The following is a 26,802-nucleotide window of genomic DNA, read 5'->3' on the forward strand; positions in this document are numbered from 1 at the left end:
AAACCTGGAACGGAGACAGCATTGCCTGCAATGACATGAAAATGAAATGCAGAAAATGCTTGTTCCCTAGCAAGCCTCTTCAAAACCTACAGCTCTCTTCTGCTGCTGTATGGAAGCAGGGCAGGTTTAGCAGCCCTCCTAAAAACCCAGGCAAGCCTCATGATCAATGACATTATGAATGTGTGTGAGAGAGAAAGCACAGACCATTCACCCAAAACACTGACACCCGTTAGAGGCCACGGGGCACACAGCTGCATGGGGCTGCTGATCCTTTCTCTGCGGGGCAAAAGAAATAGCTGCTGAGAGGAGGATGATGATTGCATGTAACTAATACTATGTGAAAGGATGGAACTGCTCCAGTGAGAGAGTGAAAATAAAGTCCCTGAAACAGCGAGGAACTGAAGCCATTCACAACACAGCAGATTTTCCAAGGAGCATCTGCTATTACGTTACTTCTGCATGGGGAATCGGTGATAGATGGGAAAAGTAACATCCAGACTGATGAGAACAGACTCTGAGGAAGGGAAAGTGGCTCTTTGGATGACACTGATGAGTTCCTTCTGAAAATTCAATTTCCTTAAATATGAAAAACTTCACTTGTCAGTGTTACCCAAACGGCCTCCTGGGCTTTCACAAAAAATTCTTTGCCTCAGGAGGAAACCTGAAGCAGGAACTGAAGACCGTGTTTGCTATCTATTTAACTTTTTGTTAACTCATATTAAGGGTCTTCCTCATGAGAAATTGTCAAACCAATTCCTAAAGTCCTTTCCCGAGACAGTATCCCTGTGGTCTCTGCCAGGAGGAGGCACAGAGCTCAGCCTGCCTTGGATATCCGCACCTTTCCATCCAGGCTAAGCTCAGCAAACTCTGACCAATGGGGTTGCAACAACGTTGTGCAGGGCCCAGGGGAGTGAAAATGATCCCCTGGACTTGCAGGCTGCTTGCTTTGTTGGAACGTTTGTCAATAGCACAACGGCGTGAGCAGGGGGGTTGGCCGAGATGATCCTTCCAACCCTCACCATGCTGTGCTTCTGTGAAAAGCACCAGGGCTGCTCGGTTCCCGTTTTCTCATGTTAACTGTGCAAGTCAGTAGCTCCAAACTAAGATAACAGCAAAAAGGGATGAGACAGAAAACCAGGAGTGCATGGGAAGCTGAACTTATCCAAGGGCTTACACAAACAGCTTTAAATCCTCGAATTTCAGGCTCAAATGACCCTTATGGTGGAAGCTTTAGCCTGGTTAGCTGCTAGCTAATTCATCAATCTCTTACTCAAGCAGCCATAGAGGACACATGAATGTAACTTTGGCGAGTAACATTGCTTTAGAATCACAGACTCGTAGAACAATTTCAGCTGGAAAAGACCTTTCAGGTCACCGAGTCCAAGCCCTCCCCTCAGCCTGCCAAGCCCACCACGGCCCTCAGCACCTCAGCTCCATGGCTTTGGGATCCCTCCAGGGCTGGGCACTCCCCCAGCTCCCTGGGCAGCCTGGCACAGGGGTGACACCCCTCTCAGGGAAACACTTCTGCCTCAGCTCCAACACAAACCTCCCTTGGCGTAACTGGAGGCCGTTCCTCCTGTGAGGGAGTTGCAGAGTGCTCTGTCTCCCCTCTGCCTCCTCTTCTCCGGGCTCAACGCCCTCAGTGCCGTTATCTCTGAGGGCACCCTGCACCCGACGCTCCCATCGCGGAGAGGGGGGTGTGGCGCGGGAGGGCGGGGCGGGGGCGTCCGCCCCCGCCCCGCCCTCCCGCGCCACGCCCCCCTCTCCGCGCAGATGGTGCCGCCGCTCTGGAGCGACCAATGGGCGCGCAGCCCGTCAGCTGACCGGCGGCGCCTACCCAGGTGCGCTCCGGCGGCGGCAGAGAGCGGGCGGCGGACACCGGCACCGCATCCACCCGCCGCCGCCGCTGCTGCGCCCTTCCCGGGGGACTCAGTCCCGCCCCTACCTAAACCGCCTCGCCTCGCTTGGTAGCCCTTGCGCGTTGTAGACGGCGGTCAGCGACGGATGTGCCGCCCCCACCCCGCGCAGCGGCCGCGGCGGGCAGCCCCTGGGGAGAAGAGCGGGCGGCGAGAGCCGGACGCCGGTGAGTGCTTTCCGCTGAGCTTGGGGAGGGGGGAGCTGGAGCTTCTCTGGGCGCTCCCCGGGAGCCCGGCTCGGCCCTGGCGGAAAGTTTGCGGTAACAGCCGCGCCCCCGAGACAGCCGGAGGCTCCCGACTGCCGCCGGGAAAGTTCCAGCGGGTAGCGGGGTCTCCCGCGCGGACCGCGGCTTCGTACCGCGCCGGCCGCATCCCGGCGGCGCGGGGCCGCTTCGCGCCGCGCCTCCGGGCGACGAGGACCGCAGCATCGCCCGTCCTCTCTTTCCCCTTCCCCCGGCCGCTCTGCTTTCCCCCGGGCCGGGTTTGCCGGTAACCGCCGCATTCCGCCGCCCGCGTGGCCCGTTCTTCCCCGCGTACCTGCGGCGGGGGGAGCGCGGGGAGCGGAGCCGGGGCCGCCTGTGCGGCAGGGCTGCCAGCGGCCCCGACCTCCGATTTGCATGCGAATGGGAGCGGATCCTGGCAGATGTCTGGCCTCATCCATTCACCCGGAGGAATGTGAAAAGACAAGGAGTCTTCAGGGTAACAATAGCCCTTCAGAAGGCGGCACAAAGGCGCAGTGTGCGCGGGGCTTGCTCGGCACCGCCGGCTCCGCCACCTTCCTCCCAGGGCCGGATCCGTTGTCGGCGGGGTGATGCTGGCGGAGCGGCCGCTCCGCACCTGAGGCACTGCAGGTTGGTGGCGTTTAAAACTCGGCGTGTGGCAGGGATGCTGCTCGGCGGGGAGAGCGAGCGAGACCCCGGCCGCGGCCCCGCCGGCTGCGATCCGCACCGCGAGCTGGTCGCCCAGAAGATGCGCGGGGAGGGGGCGGCGGGCGCCGCCGTCCCCGCGGGACAAAGGGCGGCTCTGCTGGAAGCTGCCGGGAGGTTCGGGAGCGCCGGGGCTCGCTCCCGCCCGGCCCCGGGCAGCGAGCAGGGAACGCGCACTGTGCCCGCGGGCTCGGTCCCGCCGGGAGACACGCGGCAGATGCTGGCCTGCTCTCTTCCATTTGCCCCCACGTTATTGAGTGCCGCTCTGGTATGTTTATCCCACGGGGCGATGGACAGAAAAGTAACAGAATCGAACTTAAAGTAGAACGTGACGTCTAAAGGTGAGCGATTCCACGCAGCGTACTTGTACACTTGTCCTGGAGCTGTGTGATGAGTAATGGATCTCTTCAATAAAACTACTTTGTGAAGCTTGAAGCCTTTCCCTACAGGCTTAAAGGGTCCCTATAAAACAAACTTTATCTCTCTATAGAAGCCCATAAAACCTTTATGGAGAACAACTTAAACATCCATGGGGTGACTGCATAGATGCTTCAGATGGCCCAGGTGCAATAGCACATCAGGGCAGGGCTCTGCCTGGAGGGAACTACCCAAATCTGGCAAGTGGGTAGACAGACACGGCAAGAGAGAGCAGAGGATAAAAGCGATGCAGGAAGCCTCCTGGGTGACACTGGAATTAAGAGTAGGGGGCTTGTCATGCAGGGTCAGACCAGGGGCTCTTCACCTGGCTGGGCAAGCAGGCGGTGCCCTGTCCTCCTGTCCCACAGCTTGTGTGCCATGGCCTGGAAGGAGGAACCCGGGCTGTGCAAGAGCCAGTGTTTAACGTTTGCCTTGACAATTAAAGAGCTACCCAAATATAGTTCTATGCAGTCCTTAGAAAATGATACATCCTAGTAGGTGTTAATAGACCAGTTACTGTGATGACTATAAACGGTTTCCATTCACCCCAAACAGCGATGAGTGGTGCTAGGGATCATTAAAGGGAACAGGGCTTTGTGTCAAGTTGTAGAGATAACAAAAGGATAACAACTTCTTTCAGTTAACTGTGAAAGCCCGTTTCTTGTTGCTGTGCTGAGCAGTGCTGAGTGCACGCACACTTACTGCAAAAAGAAACTTGTGCTCAGCCCCTGGTCCCAGGGCAAGCGCGTGGGCACGGAGCCGGGAAAGCCCCGCTCTAACCCCAGCCGTGGGCACCTTTCATTCCCACTCCCGAAACAAACGTCATCATCTCGCAGTGGGTCCGTTCAGGCTTTCATCGTGGTACCATAAATAAGCAGGAAGGGCCCCTGGGTGCCGGGGGAGCTGCTGCTTGCCGCGGGGGGAGGCGATGCTGCTGCAGCCTTTTGTTTTACTTCGCTCCAGTACCGTGGCACTGCAGAAGCCAGGGCAAACTTTTGCTAATCGCCGCGCTGTATTCCTGCTGCATCCGTCTGTGGGCAGCAGCTGCTGCTGCCAAGGCAGGCGCCTGCCACCGGCTCCGGCGGAGGCTTTTTGTAGGGACACTTAAAGCACCTTGGATGAATCATAACCCCAGCCAAGTACTTTGGGTACTGCAGCTTGCATAGTTTCATATTGACTGCAACGGTGATTTATCGGTGTTATCTGTGGAGTTGCTGTTAGGGATGATATAAACCCCAAGTTCTTTTCTGCAATCATTTTTTGATTCTTTGAAAAATTCTCTTGTATGAGCTGTTTCGAAGCTTTTATCTCTGCTAGTGATATCGATGAGTAAACAAAGGGCTTTTTGCCTTCGTAGATGGGTTAGAGCTATTTGTGCCTCTCCTGGAGGTGCTGCTTCCTCAGGCTAATGCCTGGGAGCACGCCTCCTCCCAGGTCAGGCTTTGTGTCAGGCTCAGGCTTGGATCAAGCATCAGAAAAAGACAAAAGCAAAGAAAAGGCAAACTTAAGTGATGCTCATAGAAGAGGATCAGTTGTTAATGGCTTTTTTTATTCAACCAGCTGAATGGTGAGATGCTGAAAATGTTTACTGAAGGGCCAAACATTTACAGAAATAAGGATCACTTTGCTGGGTGCTTTGTCACAACGGAGGGAGGTGACTGTTCTTTGAAGCCCTGATTAATATAAATGAGTTGTAATTTTCTGACCAAGCCATCCCAGTTCACATATATTATTCCACTGGCAGACATGTGGTCTCCACAGCTGTCCCCTCATTTGTGTATGAAATGGAAACACTGGTGGCATTTGTAGGTTACCATAGTTACACGAACAATACACGTGTGAGGCTTCATCCTGCCAAGCTCCAGATTTTTTCCTGGCAGACATTTTGTAGACAGAGAACTGAAGAAAATCTATGTAAAGTTTTTGGAAGCAGAGATATCCATTTCTCCTCCTATCTGTTTCTTTAATGCTAATTGACAGGGAACCTGCGTTTCAGCCCCACAATTGACGAGTTTTGCGTCTCAGCCCAGTTGGCAATGCCACCCTGGGAGATGTGGGATGCTCCCAGGAACTGGAAATTCCAGGCTTCAACCAGCAGCAGGCAAGTAATTAGCAGGATCAGGCCTTAAATGCTATGGCAAGTGCAAAATGCATCTTTTTGTAAAGTAACTGGCAGCCTGGCAAGGTGTGCCCCAAGCATGAGGCGTGAGCTGCAGTAGTTACCCCGGTGGCATCGGGTGGGTGGGCAGTGCCTGCGGGCTCCAGGGGCAGAAGGGGCACAGTCCCCACCGTGCCAGCTCCCTCAGGGCAGCTGCAGGGAGCCAGGACAGTGCACTGGAAAATGCTGCCTCGCTCAGTTTGTCTGTGCAGTAACCACTTACCCGCCACGGGAAGCAAGACGGGCGAGAGCGGGGGCAATGGTGGAGTTGGCTTAGGGAGGGATTTTGTTGGTAGCCAGTAACGGTGCTTCTCAAAGACTCACAGTGCTGAAGTTCTGCAGAGACAAATCGAAGGCCCACTTTGATAAGAAACAGCCTACTGAGGATGTGCTTGAGTTAGTCAATGATTTTTCCAGTCTCGGTCTCTTCCTGTAGCTGAGTAATTAAGACCTCCACTAATGGACTTTCTAAGGTCAGGGACAGAACATGCCTCCACACAAGTTTAAGCAGGACCCAGATTAAAGTTCTTGTAAACCACGTTCTCTTAGTTATTGCTGCTTAAAGCCATGCAACTTAGTGCTGTACAGTGTCTTGCTACGTAGATGCCATCTTTCATTCTTCTACATATGGCACTGAAGGAAAATCCTGTATTGGCTTACTGTGTATTCGCCTAATTCTGCTCCTGTTGGAGACAGCAGAAGTCTTTGGCATCACTGTGAAGAGAAATTGTCTCTGCTCTTAAATCCTGCTGCAGAATGTTTTCATAACTTCACCTTCTAATTCATCAGATGGGAATTGGGTGATACAAGCCCTGGCTGAATTATCAAAAGAAGGGTTTGACCTGGTTTTCACTTGGAGCACAGTTTCTAAAGATGAACTGTTTGAGATGGCACAGATACCTATTGCTTTTTCCTTCTAAAGAACAGGGCAAAGCAGCTGTAAGTAACAGTCCTGAAATACTTAACAGAACGTTGGACTGTGAAGGTAGAAAAGTGCCACAGAGAAACAGCTCTTTCCCTTATTTTATTGGGTACCGTGGTCTCGCTACACAATTCACTCCCCTAAGGTGCCCTTTAGTCCCCTGTGGTAACACAGGACAGTATTTTCCCTGGCCACTTTGCAATCCCAAGCAGCTCATTGAATGTGGGAGGCAAAGGTTCCTTATGGGGTTTGGTTAGAAATTGTAGGGATTGTCAGCATCTCATTTCCAGGTGTTTCATTTAACAAACTCTGGTGATTCTGGCAATTAATGCATCTGTCAGCTTTGATTAGAACAGGAGTCCCAACTGCTTTTTGAAGCCAACCTCCCCCTAGCATCAGCAAGCGCCGGGGCGGCTGCGCTGGGCTGTGTGGGGCCCCTGTGGCTGCTCCCAGCCACAGCTTGGCAAGGCCAGCGAGATGCAGCCCCTCACCTGCACCCAGCAATGCCCCGGGAGGCAGAGGGCCAGGGGTGGGCAATGTGCAGGCAGCTGGGGTGGGGAGGGAGCAAAGCCCCAGGCAGGTGGCAGGGTGTGTGGTGGTCCTGGTGCCCCAGGAGCAGGACTAGAGCAGGATCTACCCACCACCTTGTTTCTCAGCCGCTGTGGGTGGGAGCCGTCGCTGCCCCATCCTGCTGGCAGCCTGAGTCCCAGATGGACAGTGCAGCCTCACTTCCCTGGGGACCGCCAGCAAGGAGGTCTCAGAGGGCCCCCAGGCCTGGCTTAGCACATCTCACTTTAGAGATCAACATTGTCAGCTGGGAGTCATTTGCTTCATCACAAGAGAGTTGCTTTTGCAGATAAGCAAGAGGGCTGAAAGTCAAGTGCAGGATGGAAAAACAGCACAGCTCACAGCAGGACAGGGGACTGATGTGTCCTTTTGACACCCCTTGCACATGTGGTTTCATATACATCTATTTGGTGACAAAGACCTTCTAAGGTTAAGGCTGAGATCAAAACCAGATTCCCCTGTGTTCAATACACACCTTTCAGGGAACTCCACAGACAATGCAGTGAACTCAGAGTCTCTGTAAGCAGTCTGTGTCCCTTGCACTGGAGTGTCTCACACAAGTTACTAGTCCTCGTTTTACCAGAGTTCAAGTTTTAAAGGTAACATTACTGCATTGGAGAAGACATGGGGCTGTTTCAGTTCATGGGGAGCATCCCCTGGGTTTCTCCTCCATACCAGAGGCTGACGTATCATCTGCTCCTCGATGCCCAATTTAATTTATAACCACTTTTGTACAGTCAGTGTCACTTGAGTCATCAAGCAAAATGCAATCTCTGGAGTTTGTCTTTATGTAAAAACTGGGCTGATATCAAACTCCTCTCTAACCCCAACTGCAGCAGCACAAGGAGCAGTGCCCAGGATCCCTCTGCTTCCAGGACACGTGCTGCAGTGCCAGCTCAGCTCCCTGGCTGCATGTGCTCCAGAAGCCTTGGTCCACTTGGACCAGGCCCAGGTTTTCTGTACTTTTCAGGGCTGGGCAGTTGCATGGTGAAGAATCAGCTTAAGAAGGACACGAAAGTTATTTGGAGAGAATTATTGAGCTTGTGTAGAATTTGGTACAATAGCATTCCTCATTCTGAAATGTCACTCGAAGCTGGGATTGTCTCTTTGTAACTTGAAAGTATTTATCACTGATACAAGGAATCCTACATTCTTTGTTATTTCATGCATCATGATTTATTTGATTAAGCAAGTCCAAAAATACCTAGTAAGTGTATACCTCCCTAATGTGCTGCAGATAATTACCAGGATGCAAATGAGCTACTGATTGGCCTTGCTAAATTTTTAAATTACAAATGATCCATCACTCCTAACAGAAATAGAGTAAATATTGATAGTTACAGAGATCCATCACTCATAACAGGCATTGCACTGACTTGTGCAGGCATTGCAAAAAGAACTTGTTTCACCCATAGATCAAAAACCAGTTAAGTGAAACAGTTGCAAAGAGAAAAGGGTTTAAATAGCTGCTTGAAAACAGGTCTTTAAAATGATTTCTTCATAGTGGAAAGCATCGAGTACAACCAGATAAGTGTTCTTTATAAATGCATTGGCAACTGAAATTTCCTTTATCTTTCTGCCCCTTCTAAGTGAAACAAGCCTAGTATATACAAATCAAACATCCCAGTGCCTGAATGAATCACCTTAATTAGGTAAAGGCTTCATCTGTAAAGCGTCAGTAACTTAAAATGTTGAGAGAAATAAGTTCCCCTATGTTTTGTGCAATAGGCAGCAATTTTAGTACCTTTGTGTTTTGCAAGCACTTAAATAAACCCAGTGGAAAAGTGCTGAGGTGGCCATGGGGAGGCTGAGGACTAAAGCTAAAGCAGCAGTTTATAGGTCTGTTCTCAAACATACAAACACATTAAATGTGACGTATTTTCTCTGTTCATCTGACCAACGTCTCAAAGCAAGATCATGACCTGATTTCTGCATGAAACAAAGTTAGAACTTGGGTGATACTTGAGATAAAGAGAAATAGCTAAATGCAGGCTAAGAATAATAACAAAGGAGCCTTCCTTTCCTGATGGCAGGGCAGATGACCTGCTCTCCGTTCCCCACAATACTACTGAAACAGTTTTGGACCGAAATGATGGAAAACCCATGCTTCCATACTTCATAACATATACTCCATAGCACACTGCACAGCATAGTGGAATGGTGTGTTGGGTTGTCAGTTGTGAATGGAAGAAGGAAATCTCCAGAAGAACAAAGGAACTTCCCATACAAGCCCATTGGAGGTGTGGGCTTGTAGAAAGCTGGGGAGTGATGAGGTACAGCTGTCTAACTGGAGAGAAGATAACTGGGGTTTAGATCAGAGTAAAGCCTTAGTTCAGAGCAGCACCAAAACCAAATCTGTGGCCACTTAATGGAATTATTTCTATCCCATCTCAACTTGGTTGAATTCCAAGTCTTGGTCTGGGTGCTAACAGCTGTGGTATTAGATCTCAGCACCATTCATTTTGTTATTGATACGTTCACAGTCTCGAGTGAACAGTAAAGTGTCTCCATATTAGTCAATTCAATATATGGTTTTATTGACATTTATATGTAAATATGGTTCAGAAATGGAGAATTTGACCTTGCAAGCACTCTAAATTCTAGGAAAAGAGTCAATCGAAGTCCGTTTTATTCTAAGGGCTGCAGTCTGTGTAAACACTGCATGTATAAACTCTGTAGGTATAAACGTAGGCTGCCAGTAAAACAATTACTAATGACTAAAAACTAAAGACATAGTACAGCCACAGGAAACAGAACTATCAAAGTAGAGTGTAATAAGGATGAGAGAAGGACACTATCTTTTCTTGAAGATACACATTGAAGCTACAGATGGGTGCCTTATGCCATATCCACGTGCACACATGCATACATAGAACTTCTAATAAGAAGCCTCATGCATTTCCTACAGCCAGTGGGATTATGTTGATTTTAGAAACACATACTGACTCATTTCATTTTTTATTTATTAGCTACCATTCCTAGTGCAGGGGTTTTTTGGCATCCTTTATGGTAGTAACAACTGTTTGCATGCTGGGGTCTTTCCCAACTGTGGGGGATCCTGAGTGACTCATAAAACTGGAGTTTGATCTAGAACTGTGTAGGAAGCAAAATAATCACAGTGCCAGAAAGCCAGGCAGTAAGAAGAGAGGATTCTGTTGCTTTCTGAAAGTGCTGTAGAGTTCTGGCATCCATATTTCTTATGGTTAAGAATATTTCTCCTGTGCTCCTTATTCCATTACTATTAATGCTTTGCTCCCCCTCGCCAAGCTGCCTTTGGCTCTCACAGGAGGCAAAAACCAAAAAGGAAATTCTGCTCCAAAATCCAACTCGATCTCTTAATACTTTTGTTTCTGTACTGATTTTGATAGCTGGTAAGAGCAGAGATTATCTGAGTTGTTCTATGAAATCCTCGTGAGGTAGGCGCCTCATGGCTAACAAGATGTTCAGACCCTGCCTTGTGGTTCTGAGATCCCAGGTATGCCAAGACTGAATTCTGTTTCTGCTCTGGAAATACAATTAGAAGACACAGCAGCATTTCTCTGCTCCTGGGCCCCTTCATGCTTCAGCCAGCACACACACTAAATGCAGAAAATAGTTGGAACAGGTCTCCTAAAAATTAGTTATGCTCTGTAAATTTTAGACACTGTGGAAGCTAAACTAAATTAGGTTTAAATTCTGCCTTGCATTTAGGATACACAAAGGCTATGAATGCATTACAGCATCTGCAGGTGGAAGCGAGGGAATGTCCCCAGCGTCAGCTGCAGGGAGCTGTCCTGCCTGGCAGTGGAGAAGGGACAAGCTGCAAGAAGGGTTGCACGAAACTGGCTTTTAACCTGCTGGTGGAAGTTATGTGGGTGGCTGTCAGGAAAGCTGACCTAGTCAAATAATTTTATCTGCTAATTACATGGAATGAGGATAATAATCACAGACATGATTCTTCTCCATCAGATGAAATAAAAGCTTTACCACTGCCTTCTACTACTACTGAACAGGGGCAGACCCTGTGTAGAAGGACATGAACACTAAGAGTCATGGGCAACAAAAGAAGAGCCCATACAGTCCCAAGGTTAATCTACTTGGTGAAAACAAATGTAGTAAGAAAGCAGACAGTAAGTTGGGTTTCTAATGCAAGATTGTTGCTACTGTACAAACACATCTTGCCTTTCTCAGGTTTCGAAGGCTTTTAAATGGGTTTATGAGGTCATTTTTCTTTCCTAAAGAAAAAACAGACTATATAATTTGACAACCCACTGCTTGGAAAGCACTTATTATTCCTGATGTTTCTAATGTGACTTGTTAATGGTAATTTGTAAGAGATTTTCAAACAGATGACAGCAGCTGGGTTGCAATTCCATAGTTGACTTGATGGGCCATCAATACCCAGTAGCTGCGCTCGGCATGGAATCTGGCCCTTCATACTCGACTCCAGCGGATGAATGAAAACATTCCTTCTCTCTCCTGCAAATTTGCTTCAATATTTTAAAGAAAAACATTGTTTCAGATGCAAGTCTGAAGAATAAACCCCAATAAATCACTAATTTCCAAGATGTAGTAGGCAGTGTCTGCAGTGCAGGCATTATGAATAGGATGCTCTTTGCATTTCTTCTGTGGAGATAAGACTTGTATTTCTCAAAAGAACACAGATGAAGCATGCTCAGGTTGTCTTGAAATACAGCAAATCACCTTCTCACCAGAGCTTTCCCTAAAATTATACACTGACTTTTATTTTGATGGAATGTGTGTACAGGCAAGAAGAAAAAGTAGGCATTGTTTGCAGAGGAAAAACCCCAAACCTTAAGTATTCTAAATCCCCAGGGATGTTTTGAAGCTGTATATCATTATAACATGTCCTGTAGGCCCTTGGTTTTGTCTTTGCTTTCAATAACAAGCTCTCACTTTCAGATTTTGGTATGCTCTTTCACATCATTTTGAGCCTGATTTTTCTGTATTTTACACAATTCAGGCTTGTACACAGCTTATTTCCTGATGACACTGGAGACTTTAAAAACCTCAATATAAAAGGCTTCCTATCAGGCAGGATTCCTCAGTCTTCTTCTAAATAGACAGGATTGCACTTGTAAATGTGATTGCTGGGAAAGGAGCTTATGCTGTAGGTTAGCTGTAAATATCCTGGTTATGAATCAACCCAAAATCCCAAGTCCAACCTCTCTCTCTAGGATGAACAAGGTCACTGATGCTCTTGAGTGGAGTAAGCCCTGATTTTAGTGACATGACATTTTAGACCAAGATTTGTGTTGTGCTTGCCCAAGTTCCTGTGTGACCTGCCCTAGGTGGTCCTGCCCTGACAGGGGGGCTGGACTGGATGAGCTTCTGAGGTCCCTTCCAACCCTTAAGAGTCTGTGTTTGTGTGATTTTGTGGGTGCACATACATGTTCATGTGGCAATATGTAGATGCCTCTCTCCTGAAGCACCATCAGAGGTTTGCCTGCAGTATATGGCACCAATAGCTCAGATGTTTGCAGTAGGAAGCAGGTAGATATGGAACTGCAAAGGCCCTGCTGAAGCTCAAAGCAAGGCAAGTCCCTTATTACCTCTCACATACACACAATACCCTTTCCTTAAACTTGTCAAGCTGCCTTAAGTTGACTGTAATGAACTCAAGTGGAGCTCATTATGGGCCATTCATCTCCAGTGTTGCTCCTGGCATAAGCAGTTCTTCGGGCTAAATCTCTGCCGAACAGCCAAGTCAGGCTCTTTCAGTGGCCTCTGTCCAAATGGGCTCTTCCTTTCCCTGAGGATGGAGTAAGACTTTGTAGCAATCCCAGTCTGAATTCAGTTTTCTTGATCACAGAATCACAGGATCCTATGAAAGATCATCACCATGTTGCAGCTGAAGCTTCACCAGTTCTTACGCCTTGGTGCTGACACTTGGGCGCTGCAGCTCTGGTCCCTGGGCTGCCCAACGGCCATTCTCCTCATGCCCCACCTGAACAGCCTTGCAGCAGCCCAGGACAGGTTTCCCTGAACTGACAAAGGCTGCTTGTAAGGCAGTAGTTTCACAAATGATGATGATGGAGGAAACAAGTAAGCTGCACAAGTCATTAGCAGAACATTAGCACAGCAGACAATTTTCCAAAAGACTGGCTGCATTGCTTAGGCTCAATACTTGGAAATGTTTCTGTGGAGGGCTGGGAAGGTACTGTGGATCAGTTTGTGCTTCTGGCTCACAGCAAGTGCAAAATAAATTGCTTGTCTTAGCCCGAGGTAATTTTCTTTGTGTATCTGATCCCTGAAACTTTTACCTAGACACATTTAGTACCTATGGCTGCCAACCAAAATCTGTGCTGATGCTGCTTGCAAGGTAAAAGATAATCTGCAAGAATGAACCACTTCACTGTGGAGAGAGAAGACTTTGCATGGCACCATTGCTGTTTCAAAAGACACCCAAATACCCAGGTACAAACTACATCGTTTCCCTTTTCAGCAGTTTTTAATAGTGGCCATTAACACAGTTGTCAAGGAAGTGACAACACTTGTTACCCTATCACTGAGAAGAAAATGGTAATGTCTTTAAGGCTTAAGGTCTATTGTTTTTCTATTTGGCAAGTCAGCTATGAACACTTTCCATGAACAGTCTATTTCATGATTGTCCCTTCATATTCTGGTCTGACTGCACTGGGGACTTAAGTGATCACCTGAACAACCAGGCAATGTCTTCATGGCCATCAGGAAGGCTCCAGCTGCCAGGTCACACAGGAAAGCTGAAATGAAGCATCTTCTGCCCCACAGCCATATACCATTTCTTGGGCCAAAGGAATTGTCAGTATTAAACAGTTTTCACAACCTATCTGGAAAAGGAAGCCTTACACAGACCTCCCCACTGCATTTCCAGGATGACACACAGAGGAATGATGCTCACATTTTCTGCTCACAAGAAACATGAAGAATCCACTATCCCAGTTTGTGAGCTGACAGAAATGTGGTATCTTAATGCAGTCAGTGCTGAGAGGTGCTATGGAAAATGTATTCATTTAGCCTCTGGTGAAAGGATTCCTTCCATATCTCCTGCATAAAATTAACCATTCTTTCTGTTGATATTAAGTGAATGGCCATTACGACTGTTGTAGTGGTTTGGTATGCTAGAAAATATCAATTTAACAAAAGAGAAGGCAGGCAGAGAATGCTGAGCTGTCCTTCACCCAGGAGAAGATGCACTACCCCCTTACTAGTTAGGGCAAGCTTCCCCACCCAGCACCTTTAACATTTTAACCTAGAATTAAAAGCAATGTCATCAATTACATGACTCATATTAAATACCATTTTCAGGGGAAAAAAATATTACAAATTGTGGTATAACTCTGTTGTAAAGGAGGTTTTGAGGACTGATATTCTCCCTTAATCCAAGGGGCCCAATGTTTCTTCAAGAAACATTCCCTGCCTTTCAGAAGCCAAAACCCTTTGAATTGATTGATCCCCTGACTTGTCTTTAGCTTGGCCTGCACTTGGCTACCAGGGATATACTGTATTAGTTTTGTGTTAAAATATAGGGATACAGAAAGGATCTGGCTAGGCAAGCTGCCAAGATGTCTAGCAGGAACAGGGCACACACTGATGCTCAAATGCTTCCCAATTCTTCTTTGCTATTACATTTTATTCACTCTCCCTGATTGCAGCGAGAGTCAGGAACTTCCCCAGCAGCCACATGGGCTTGGTGATTAGTCATTGGTGGCTGTTTAGAACCACGTTCTGCCACAGCTTATGCTTTCTGGTTGTCCTCCAGCTTACTGACAAAAAAAGGAGAGGTTTCCTACAAATGTATCACGTTTGGGTTTTATTTGGTGCTTCGGGTTTATTTAGAAAGATGTGAGTATGGTTCTAGATAGGGCTTCAGAACTTGAGCAGCATCTGACATCTGAGCAGCAGAGTCTTCCAGCCAAAACCAATTGTTCTATTCCTTTGGACACTAAACGTCACAGAGGTGTCTGGGACCAGTCCTGACAACACTGGGAAGCTGAGACATCCAGGTGGCAGCCTCTTATACATGAGAGCTGAGATGGGCAAGCATACCGTATATAAATGGCAGAACAAAAGCAGCCATTACTGTTCAGTTACACAAAACCCCGCAGTGCACTGTTTTGCTGGTAACAGCTGCCTCTTCAGTTTGTATCAGAGCAATAGATGGGGTTTTATAGCATAAGCAGCAGCTAAAGCAGAAGTCCATGGCGTGGCTCTCCCTGCCGCCGTGGCCTCTGGGCTGCCCTTCACAGAAGCACAGCACTGAAATGGACTGAGGCGTGTGCAGGCCATCAGAATTTACTTTTTGATTACACTGGATTTTCATTTATAGCTTCATCCAAGCTGCCCTGGGCTGGGGGAGATTGGAGGCAGTAATGTGCAGGTCATTTCCAAAGAGCGTTTTCCAGTTAAAGAAAATTAAATCCATTTGCAGCAGAAAATAGCTGGAGAAGAGCAAGTGGCACTGCTGACTTGTACAGCTGCTCGTGTACAGCAACACAAACCCAGAAATGCCTTCTTACCAGGGGCGAACAATAAATGCAATGTGCAACTCAGAGGATACAACTATTCAACAAAGGAAGGATCCAGTTCCATTTTTATTTCAAATCCAGATCTGCTGTGACAGATTTTAGAAGCAGCTTTGAGCTGCTTTGGGGGCAGTTTAGTTTTTCAAGTATTACATGATTGGTGTAACTGTATCAGAGCATAATCGGCACCGAAACATCATTAGGGCCCCCAGCTTCAGAAGACCTGGACTTCTCTGCATCTACATAGCAAAACAGTTACAGGAGAGACTGAAGGCATGGATGTTTGGAGCAATATTGCCTCTTGCAGTGGCAGCTGGTTTGGTGCAGGCTGCTGCCCTGATTGTGCTCTCCCTTTCATGGACCAGAGCCATGCCCTTGCACAAGTGATGGCAGCTCAAAGCACCTCTGGTACCCGTCTGAAACGGCCACTGGCTGAAATCACTGCCTGGGTTACTAACTGGCAAACCCTGTCACCTGGAAAATCTGGAATTAAATCAAGCAAACTTCAGGTGTCATCAGTATTCCTAGAACTGCCTAATTTGGGTCAGCTACAAATGGTTTGTTACTGGGAGACACATCCATGGATATCAGCCTAACTCAGTTCATGCCAGCCCTCTCTTCACTCTGTCTTAATATATTCCTTACTGTCATGGTGGTGTTAGTGTCTCATTCAGTTCTTCCATCAGCTGAAAGTTACTTGAGAAGGAATGTTTGTCCCACATGTGGCTTTTCCCCTTCCAGCACAGTCTTCTCACCTCTCATTCAAGTCTCAGCTACCAGAGAGAAAAATCTAACTCAAGAGAGTCAAACAGTTTCTGGATAACATTCCCTTCCCCAAAATACAACCACAGGACAAATAAGTGTGAAAACATGAAGTAGCATTGTAATCTGAAATAACATACTGAATGCCAGTGTTTTATGTGCTGACTGGACTTTGAAGTACAAGCAGGGTCCAGATGGCGTTCCTGTCACCACTGTCTAGCTTACTGCTTAAAAACTATTTGTAAAAGCTGTATTTGGTTTTATTACTTCATAGCAATATCTTTTGTGGGCTTTGACTAGACTGAGGCTTCACTGCATTCTAATTGAAAAGCTGTTATTTCTTGCTTTGTGCTCTTACATTTTATCATTGTAGCACAACTTGATTATTTTAGTTCCATAAACCGATACAACATGTGTTTGAGAAGGCTGGACTGCCAGCATTGGAGCAGGAGGTTGACAGTGTCACCTGGAATTCCAGGAGGTCTGCTCTGTAGATCCTGTTCAGGTTTGTCACATGCCTTGCTGGCACAGGCGCTGCATTTCACCCAAAGCTCATTGAACCTGTTGAACCTTCCCTCAGAAGCACCATCAAGGTGCACTCTGCCAATATTGAGATGCACAGCGAGCCAAGAGAAATGCAGCTAGGGGTGTGAAATCACCACCACAAGCACTAGCTGGAGAGAATCCATTCATGCAGCATCACCAGCACCAAAGCAGCCCACTCCTGAACTGAAGGGCAGGCTGCCATCACATTTAACAGCACAGGCCCTGAGTTTTCACACATACCCATACAGAAACCCCCAAACTGTATCCTTACTTTTCCAGTACAGTGAGCATGAGAAAGTTTTTACTCAGAGCTTAGATCTTCCTTGAATAGATATTTAAAGACCCACAGCACAACAGGTTGGTTGGGGTAGGTTGGGCACTGCTATGTCAATTTAACCAGTCTTGCATGAGTATCTTCAGGCTAAAAAGATACAAATTGTGTGGTTTACACAGCAATTTGGAATTGTGGTAAACAATTCACACTGGATGCACAGTGCAGTACAGACAGCTCAAATAAGGACAGTACAGTCATTTAATCAAATTCACTGTTATTGTTTGGTGCTTAGCTGGATTAAATCTAAGCCGTTCTCTGGAACTGATTCGATTAACTCACATGAATTTTTGCAGAGCTCATAGGTGCTGAGCATGAAACTTTTGAGCAGACATCTTCCTGAGCCATCACTCCCAGCCCTGCAGCGTGAGCCTCGGGACAGCCCTGGCACCCACTCCCGGCAGCGTTGCGCTCTCAACGCTCGCTTCAGGCACAGTGGCACTCGCGAGCTCATCCTCCACCTTTAGCGTTTCTTGAGCCATCCAAACAAATCCTGCACAGTAAAACTGAAAGGTATCCCCGACTCTCATGCTCAGATGATGGCACACATTGTCACAGTCACTCGCTTGGGAAGTAACTTGAGAGTCTTCTCATGTAAACTCTGAGTGGGAGTTCCAGACCCTACCTAACCATAGCAGAGCAGGGTTCTCGTTAGGGAGATGGATGGTACAGTCATGATTGTTTTCAGAGATTTTTCTTAAAGGATCAAGACATTAAATAACGTATGAGCCGTGCATCAGCTGAGCATAACATATACCCTGGTCTGCTTGCAGGAACGCCTTTGGACGCTGATGCACAAAAGACTCTGGAACACGGAGGAGGAGCCGAGAGTCTTCACACCATTCCTTGTCTTCTCTAAACTCGGAAGATCGTCTGTCACTTTCTGGATGTGCACATCTTTCACCTTCAGCTTTACATTTTCTGCCCCATAACGAGCTACCCTCTCAACCTGTTGTAATTTTAAGGGAGCTGAACTCACTGACTGAGCAGCATGGCAAAGGTTAGGGTTGCTTTAACCATTTGCCAGCTGTTGCTAGAGTTGCTATCGAATTCATTAACTGAGTCTTCCATACAGAGTAACGAATGTCCGCAGCTTTGTGTGTGTGAAATCAGGCCGTGGTTTACACCACAGTCAACGTACAGGGAAGCCACAACAGTTGACTGCAACGACCTTCGATTAACAAAAATCCCCAGCAATCTTTCCAGTGACACTCAAGTCCTTCTGTTGCAAAGCAACAACATTGCAAAGACCACAGATGAACTCCAACAGCTGTTTAATTTAACAGAATTGGATTTTTCACAAAACAACTTCACCAGTATCAAAGACGTGGGGCTCTCAAACCTCACTCAACTTACTACTTTGCACCTGGAGGAGAACCAGGTCACAGAGATGACCGACTACTGCTTGCAAGACCTTTGCAATCTTCAGGAGCTATATATAAATCACAACCAGATCAGCAGCATTTCTGCAAATGCGTTCTCTGGCCTGAAGAACCTTTTGAGATTACACCTCAACTCCAACAAATTAAAGGTTATTGACAGCCGTTGGTTTGATTCCACTCCTAACTTAGAGATTCTCATGATTGGAGAAAACCCAGTGATTGGAATACTAGATATGAATTTCAAACCACTCTCAAATTTAAGGAGTCTGGTTTTGGCAGGTATGTATCTCACAGACATTCCTGGCAATGCCTTGGTAGGCCTGGATAGTCTGGAAAGTCTTTCCTTCTACGATAACAAATTGGTGAAAGTTCCTCAGCTGGCGCTTGAGAAAGTTCCAAATTTAAAGTTTCTGGATCTCAACAAAAATCCAATTCATAAAATTCAAGAAGGTGATTTTAAAAACATGCTCAGGTTGAAAGAGCTTGGAATCAATAATATGGGAGAACTCGTTTCTGTTGATAGGTATGCACTGGACAACCTGCCTGAACTTACAAAGCTTGAAGCCACCAACAACCCAAAGCTGTCTTACATACACCGTTTGGCGTTTCGCAACGTCCCTGCCCTGGAGAGCTTGATGCTGAACAACAATGCCTTGAATGCAGTCTACCAAAAGACAGTGGAATCCCTGCCAAACCTGCGTGAGATCAGCATCCACAGTAACCCGCTCAGGTGCGACTGCGTCATTCACTGGGTCAACTCCAACAAAACCAACATCCGTTTCATGGAGCCTCTGTCCATGTTCTGTGCTATGCCTCCAGAATACAGAGGGCAGCAGGTGAAGGAAGTGTTAATACAGGATTCAAACGAGCAATGTCTTCCAATGATCTCTCAAGAAACCTTTCCAAATCACTTAAACTTGGACATCGGCATGACGGTGTATTTAGACTGTCGGGCCATGGCAGAGCCCGAGCCAGAGATTTACTGGGTCACTCCTCTCGGCAACAAGGTAACTGTGGAAAGCCTCTCTGACAAATACAAGCTGAGTAGTGAAGGCACCTTGGAAATCTCTAACGTGCAGGTTGAAGACTCCGGGAGGTACACCTGTGTCGCTCAGAACATAGAAGGTGCTGACACGAGGGTCGCTACTCTGCGGGTGAACGGAACCCTGCTGGATGGTACCCAGGTCCTGAAAATCTACGTCAAGCAAGCCGAGTCGCATTCCATCCTGGTGTCCTGGAAAGTCAACTCCAACGTCATGACTTCCAATTTGAAATGGTCGTCGGCCACCATGAAGATTGACAACCCTCACATCACGTACACCGCTCGCGTCCCGGTTGACGTACACGAGTATAACCTCACCCATTTACAACCCTCCACGGATTACGAGGTGTGTCTAACTGTGTCGAACATTCATCAGCAGACACAGAAGTCCTGTGTCAACGTTACGACAAAAAATGCAGCTTTCGCCCTGGATATTTCAGACCAAGAAACCAGCACCGCCCTCGCAGCAGTCATGGGATCCATGTTTGCCGTCATTAGCCTCGCCTCCGTTTCTGTTTATATTGCAAAAAGATTTAAGAGAAAAAACTACCACCACTCATTGAAAAAATATATGCAAAAGACCTCTTCAATCCCACTGAACGAGCTCTACCCTCCACTCATTAATCTCTGGGAAGGTGACAGCGAAAAAGACAAGGATGGTTCTGCAGAGACCAAGCCAACCCAAGTCGACACATCCAGAAGCTATTACATGTGGTAACTCAGAGGATATTTTGCTTCTGGTAGTAAGGAGCACAAAGACATTTTTGCTTTATTCTGCAAAAAAAAAACAAACCCGAGGAGTTGAAGACTTTTGTATTTTTGACTTTGCTAGTTGGTGGCAGAGCCGCGAGGACGGGTGGGTACTTCAGGAGTTTCTAGTATAGCGTATCGCAATTGTCTGACACAAATGGCAGCTTCACCCAGCTTCCACGTCTGTTCCGTTCCTTTTTTTCTCCCCCATTTCTTTTAGTCATTGTGCTAAACTTAACGCTGTTCTAACTACAGTGCTGGATAAAATTAATGAGAGGCTGGGGTCACCCAGTGATTCCAGAGTAGCACAGCCCCATCCTCCACAGCCATCGGTAGATACAGGATTTGCAAAGCTAACACACGGTTTTGAAGCTGCATCGAACTAGGTTTGTCACGCCGGGCTAAGGACTCGTACTCGGAGAAAAGGAGACCTTGAATGACGTTAGTTGACTGTACTGTAATGTTGTATCAACTGATCTGAATGTTTTTGACTTTGAAGGATGAGTTTTCCTCTTTCCATTTTTGTAGTAGTTGAGCAGAGCAGGCTTAGCTAAAGCTAACAGGCAATAGAGATGTGTACGCCCGATTTTTTAATGTAACAGACTAAATGTTAATCCCTCTCTTATTCTTTTTACTATATTTAGTAGACACTTTTGAAGAATACTAGAGTTTTGTTGTGTTGAAGTCACCAGCACTTGGTGTTTAATGAAGGCAGAGCGACAATAAATTTAGTTTTGTTCTGTTTTTTTTAGAAGTCACAGCGATGTGTTGGGTTTGGCTGTCACTGGTTTGACTGGTGACCATGTTTTGACATCAAATATATCCAAAATCTTATCTAAAAATACCGTGGGGGGTTTTTTAGGGATGGAATTACATTTCAGCCAAGTTCCCTCGTATGCATTTATTTGAATGGCAGTGTTTTCTCTGCACCAGAAGCAAAATATTGACAACAGCTCAATCAGGACAACGTGTCAGTATGGCTTGGGACTGGAAGTCACATGCAGAATCAAAACTGTCTGGCACAAGGTACACGGCCACAATAACTCACAGTGTGTAACGAGACATTTTCCTTTTTGTACACTTTTCTGTTTCTATTCTGAGCTAAGATGTAAATGAAGCTGACATTTAGCTGTCATTACAATCAGTTAGGACAACAAAAATCAACTCAGTGCTACCAAACCGAAAGGAAACAGTTGAATCCTGGCATATATTTAAAAAAGGGAGGAGTGACTTGGATTCCTGTTCCTTCAAAAGCAGTAATTAAGACAGTGAAAACTAAGCAGCAAGTAGGATGATGTTTGGGTCCAATACTGAGCTGTATTTTTTACAGGCTGAAATTAACCAGTACTCTTGGTATTTGACTGAATTCATATGGTCAAAGTGCAAAACCTCTGAAAGCAGTGGTGTCTCTGTGTGCACTGGGTATAATATAAATGCATCATTTACAGTTGAACCTACAGAAGCTTTGTATGTTGTCTTTTCTGAGTCGGTGGAAGCTCCCTGCAGGGACTACGCACGAGCCACAGGCAGGGTGGGTTTCTGGTGAGGGACGTGGGTACACTTACACTAGATACCTCGTGAGCAAGCACAACATTTTCTATGCTTTATGACCAGTAGCAATGTGAAACTTTTGAGATGTTTTTACATACCAAATACAGTCTTGGTAAGTAAAAGTGAATTGTTAACATAACGGCTGTGCCTGGGTTTTGAGGTTGTTTGGAGTTCTCTAATTCACTACCGTCTCAAGTATATCAAATAGCCCCCCAGGGTTACAGATGGCTTCAAACATCTTTGGCCCCTTCAGCCAAAGCCTAAAAGTGGAAAGTTATCAGCACAGTTTCACTAATAAGCTGCTTTGGAGCAAAAGCTTCAGTACGGCTCTTGGACAGGTGCCCTGTTGATCCTGCCTGTCAACACGAGGCTGAGTGAAGCTATTAATTACACCATTAAAGCAAGTACTTAGGCTGCTACACACAATCCTTTATATGTTCATGAGCTCTCATACATTTTTAATCGTGTGACAATTAGATGCTGGGATTAGGCAAGTGTCCTTTGATCGTAGAGAAGTAACGTGGTGAAAGCGTTTATTTGGCACCTTCTCTATTTGTTTGTAATGTTAATGGGAAACTTTCTCTTGCCTTCCTCTCCAGAAGAGCTTCAGAGCAATAACTATCATCTTGTCTGTATGCTGTTCTAATCCTGAGACTGCCTCGATTATAGCAGGCATGGTAAATTAAAACTTAGATCTCTTTTGCAATGGGGAGTCACTGTACTTTTTTTAGAGAAAAGAACACTTGAGGACAAGGTTGACAGCAGAATTCTGGCTTCCAAGCTGCGTGACATCATCAAATTGTCTTTAGGAAAGAATTAATTGGCCAGGTATCAGGTAGTGCAGAAGCAGCCTCCTTCTCCATCATCTCCACAGCTTCCTGCAGCACCTGTACAGCTACCCCATAAATATGAGGATCAAGCAAAGCCCGTGTTGCTCTCGCTGAGCCTCCTATCAGAGCTGTGCAACACAACACTTTGGGTGTAGGGTGTTGGTTCATCAGTCACTGCGGCTAACCGAAGCACGAGGCTGCCCTGGGAAACAGCAGTCCTGCCCTGCCACCTCCCAGCCTGCCTTACACACCGCTATGAGATGTATTTGCCTCCTGAACATGCTCACATCAATCAGTCTGCTGGGCCACACCTAGAACTTTATTCTCTGTGTGACTGGCGTTGTTTTCACCTGCCTTCTGCAGTTTGGGCAGTTTCAGAAACAGGGTGACTAGCAAAAAGGAAGGTTGTGCCCTCAACAGTTTAATCAGCAATCGCCAACAGCAGCTGGGGGTATGGGAAGGAAAGCAACGTCGAATGTGTTCCTTTCCACTGGGGAAATAATGGGCCTTTTGCTCCCTGCAGACCTATTTGGCAGTTTTGTGTCATTTGTTACCTTTTTGGAGCAATGCTGTTGAAGAACAGCAGGAGAAAATGGCCTCAGGACAGCCATACCCTTCTCCAGAAGTGCTGAGCTGCAGTATTTCAGGGTAGCTGCTGATGCTGGGGCTCTGGGAGAGAGATGCAGGCTACCTGAGAAGAGCTGAGCTGCAAGAAGCACCTCGTTAACACAGTGTATTCTGCACACACAGCCACCAGGGAGAAGTATTTTCAGCCTGAGACTCTGACCCCTCAGAATTCTGTACAGATCCCCTGGAAATTTGAAATTTTGCTAATAAAAGAAAAGCAAAAGGGGTAGGAGATGAATCACATGTGGCATATCATCCTAGCAAATAACCTTCAACCCTGTGCTAGCGAGTCTCTGCTTGCAGTTTATTGTGAGCAAAAATAAAAGCACTCTAATTGCCTTCAAAATGTATTTGCATCTGCTAGTCACTGGAGACAAAAACCCACTCCCAGTCTGCTCGGAATCAGAGGCTGAGACTGGCCACTTTAACAACGGGATGGGGGAAAAACATTGTTAGCTTTCGTTTGGCTAACAGTTCAGAAATGCTGTGTAAGAGCAGATCTTTCATAACCAACTAAACTTCTGCAGTGTTACTTCCATTTGGTTGCCCAATAATAAAATATTTCAGGCCCCTGAAGAGTAAATAGCTCACTCAAGTGTGGGTTGCAGTATTCCAGCTCAATCCACTCTTTATTTCCTCACCTAAATCACAGCTTCCTATTGGATGGAGAGAGGATATTTTCCGCCAAGCTGGGACGTGACAAAAGGAGCATCTTTTGGAGGTCCAATTAGGCAATTCCTTTTGCTTTGTGCTGGCAACCTTGAAAACAACACTGAGGACAAACCACTGCAACGAAATCCTTGTAATTAAGCGGGATAAGCAGCTAGGGGCTACTTCTGCAACATCACCACAGCCAATGCACCCTGTATGGGAACACAACTCACTTGAGGCACCTCTCTAATCCTCTCACCATCCTGCAAAGCATGGCAGTGGACTTGTGCACAGTGGGTGAGTGGTGGAAAAGCACAAGGGCAGAGGGGACCAGTGCCAGAGGAGCTGCTTCACAATCCACCCAGCACACTGGCAACGTGTTCATTACACTGTCATCTTGCTCCATGACCCACCAGGGAAATGAATGCCATGAGTTACTGCTGCAACTGGAATTGCCTTCTCATGCTCACCATGCAGCACAAGCACTGGTGAGCATCCTTTTCAGCTTTGGTCATCACAAGAAATGACCCTAAAGGACTTTTAATTTGTATTTACCTTTGCAGCTACCTGTTTCTCCGCCAGCCTTTCTCTCCACCTCGTTCATGCCCTGTTTCTCATTCAGCTGTTTCCCTCTGGAGCCCTGGCTTGCTGCTGCCTGTCAGTCAGAGGCAGATGAAGGATGTGGCCCTGGCAGCACGTTTCAGCTCTGCTGCCTCCCCACTTACTGCTCAGGCACAGAACTTCCACTTAGCAAAAACCCTCAGCATCTTCCTGTGTCTCTGCTCCAGTTCTCTCTCCACCTTTATTCCTCAGCACATCATGACCCTCTGTTATGTTTTTTACTGCTATGAAAGCAACAAAAGACTAATTTTTCTTTTTAGTAAGGTAAAGGAGATTTACCATAAAATCTGTACCATTGTATATTTCTGTCAAGTAGACCAAAGGAATGCTGAGTCATCACAAAAGCGTCATAACAGGGCTTGAAATACACAGAAATAAATACTTTGGAAAAACTGCAAGTGATTGTTAAGTAACATTTTCAGAACTGAATGACTTAGGAGCTCACACATCCCATCAGCTTCAGTGGTGCATGAGGCTCACAGTCAGGTAAATGTAATTTCCCTCAGGTGCCTCTGGAAGTAGAAACCTTCCCTGAGCTGGGAGCTTTCTGGGCTGGTTCCTGCTCACAACTGGAGTCATGGTCCTTGGCAGCTTTTTTACACAGTAGCTTTTCCTGTTGCAGCCTGTTTTGCTGGACTTGATTCCAAGCGTTAATGGATCAGAAAAAGATCAGGGTGGGGAACAAAGAGGAAAGGTCACTGGAGTATTGACTGCTCTCAGATTTCAACAAGGTCAGTGAATGTGAACAACTGCAAAGCCTGCAGCATGCTGGAGGACGGTGGGCAGCCCCGTAATGCAGGTCATTACAGACCCATTGCTCGAGTGTTAGCTATTTTTTTCCATTTCAGGTATGAAATTGCCCTTTTGTCCTTCATATTCAATTTGAAGGGTTCTCTATAACAATAATAATAAAAGGATCTACATCCTATAGTCAATTACATGTTTGTTTTGCACATGCAGAGTACAGATGCAGAGGCAGCTGCTGCAGCCTGGAATGAGTCCTTTCAGCCAGACTGGGAGGAGACAGCTCCATCTGAGGTTCGAATGGCAACATACCACTTCCATGGCTACACGTTGAGGCTGCCATGCCATGCACCTCTGGAAGTCACAGTCCATACCCAGTAATAGACTGTGGATGCATGTTACCCTTTTGCTAAAAGATAAACACATTGTCACCTATTTCAGCCCAAAGGTACAGGTTGTGTTCAGGTATCTCTTTGCCATGCAAAGCGCTGCCTTAGCTCTGAGCACTCCCCTGGGAGGAAAGAGACCTTGGTCCCAACAGAGCAACATGAACACCCTCAGCCTTCCCCTTTGTTTTCATATTACCAAACCAGAAGAATTACCCAATTTCCTCTGCATTTGATCAGGAGCACACTAACAGAGCCAGACAGTCCCCTGTGAATAGGACTGGACCCAGCCACATTGCTGCACAGCATCTCTCTGCACACACATGGTGCTGGGCTCTGGTCATGTGTGCCCTTGGCGTGGCACCCCCTTGGTACTGGATGTACCCACTGCATCCATATGCCAGCACAGTCCTTAGCTGACATTCTCCAGCGGACAAGCACTCCCTTCCTCACACTGCGGAGCTCCAGTTCAGGTGTCAACTGCTCAATATTGAGTTTTCTCCTCGCTGCTCTGCAGAGCTCTCCAGTGCCCCATCTGCAGGAAACCATCCCTTGGTGGGATGTACGATGTTAAACACCCTGCAAACATGCAGCTGAATTCAGCTTCAAAATATTACTGCAGGAACAGGAGAACTATATAAGTAGATTAAAGCCAAGAGGTTTGGGTGCCTCATTTCATTTCTCTGGACCTTGAGTTTTCCCAGAGTATTTTGTGTTCAAACACAGCTGCTGTGACACCTACATGTAGTCAATGAGGAGGATGTAGCTGTAGTGTTCATAAGTAAAGACCAAGTTTTTCTGACTCTCCTCACATCCCAGAGGAACTCCTGTCAGTGGGAGGCCAGGATCCATTTCTAGGGAACAGCATTCACCTAGCAGAGACTTTACACCACGCTTGTCCCGTGTGCTTTCAGCCTGAGTCACCGCACACCATCCAGCTTTCGGACACAAAGCAGTGGCTCAGCTGACCTGAGAGCAGCCCCTTTTCCAGGCAGACTTGATTTATACCTCAGGCAGGTCTCCTGGGAGTGAACCCATTTGTAAGTTATCCTGCAATGGTGCCCTGGGATGACCACCTACCACATGCATTAGCCAGCAGCAGAGAAACAACGCTTACACAGACTGACACTTGTGTTTTCTTCCAGTGCAACTTTGATAGTAATTCTTCT

At 46.9% G+C, this 26,802-nt stretch overlaps 1 protein-coding gene across 1 annotated transcript; it reads left to right on the forward strand.

Annotated features, from left to right (window-relative positions):
• The first annotated feature begins 18,040 nt into the window (after positions 1-18,040).
• Positions 18,041-20,533, forward strand: LRRN1 (leucine rich repeat neuronal 1). Its single transcript, XM_010201098.2, has one exon. The coding sequence runs from the start codon at positions 18,041-18,043 to the stop codon at positions 20,189-20,191; it is 2,151 nt and encodes a 716-aa protein (XP_010199400.2). The 3' UTR covers positions 20,192-20,533.
• The last annotated feature ends 6,269 nt before the right edge of the window (positions 20,534-26,802 follow it).

Source organism: Colius striatus, chromosome 15, assembly GCF_028858725.1.
Source record: "Colius striatus isolate bColStr4 chromosome 15, bColStr4.1.hap1, whole genome shotgun sequence".
NCBI classification, from domain to species: domain Eukaryota; kingdom Metazoa; phylum Chordata; class Aves; order Coliiformes; family Coliidae; genus Colius; species Colius striatus.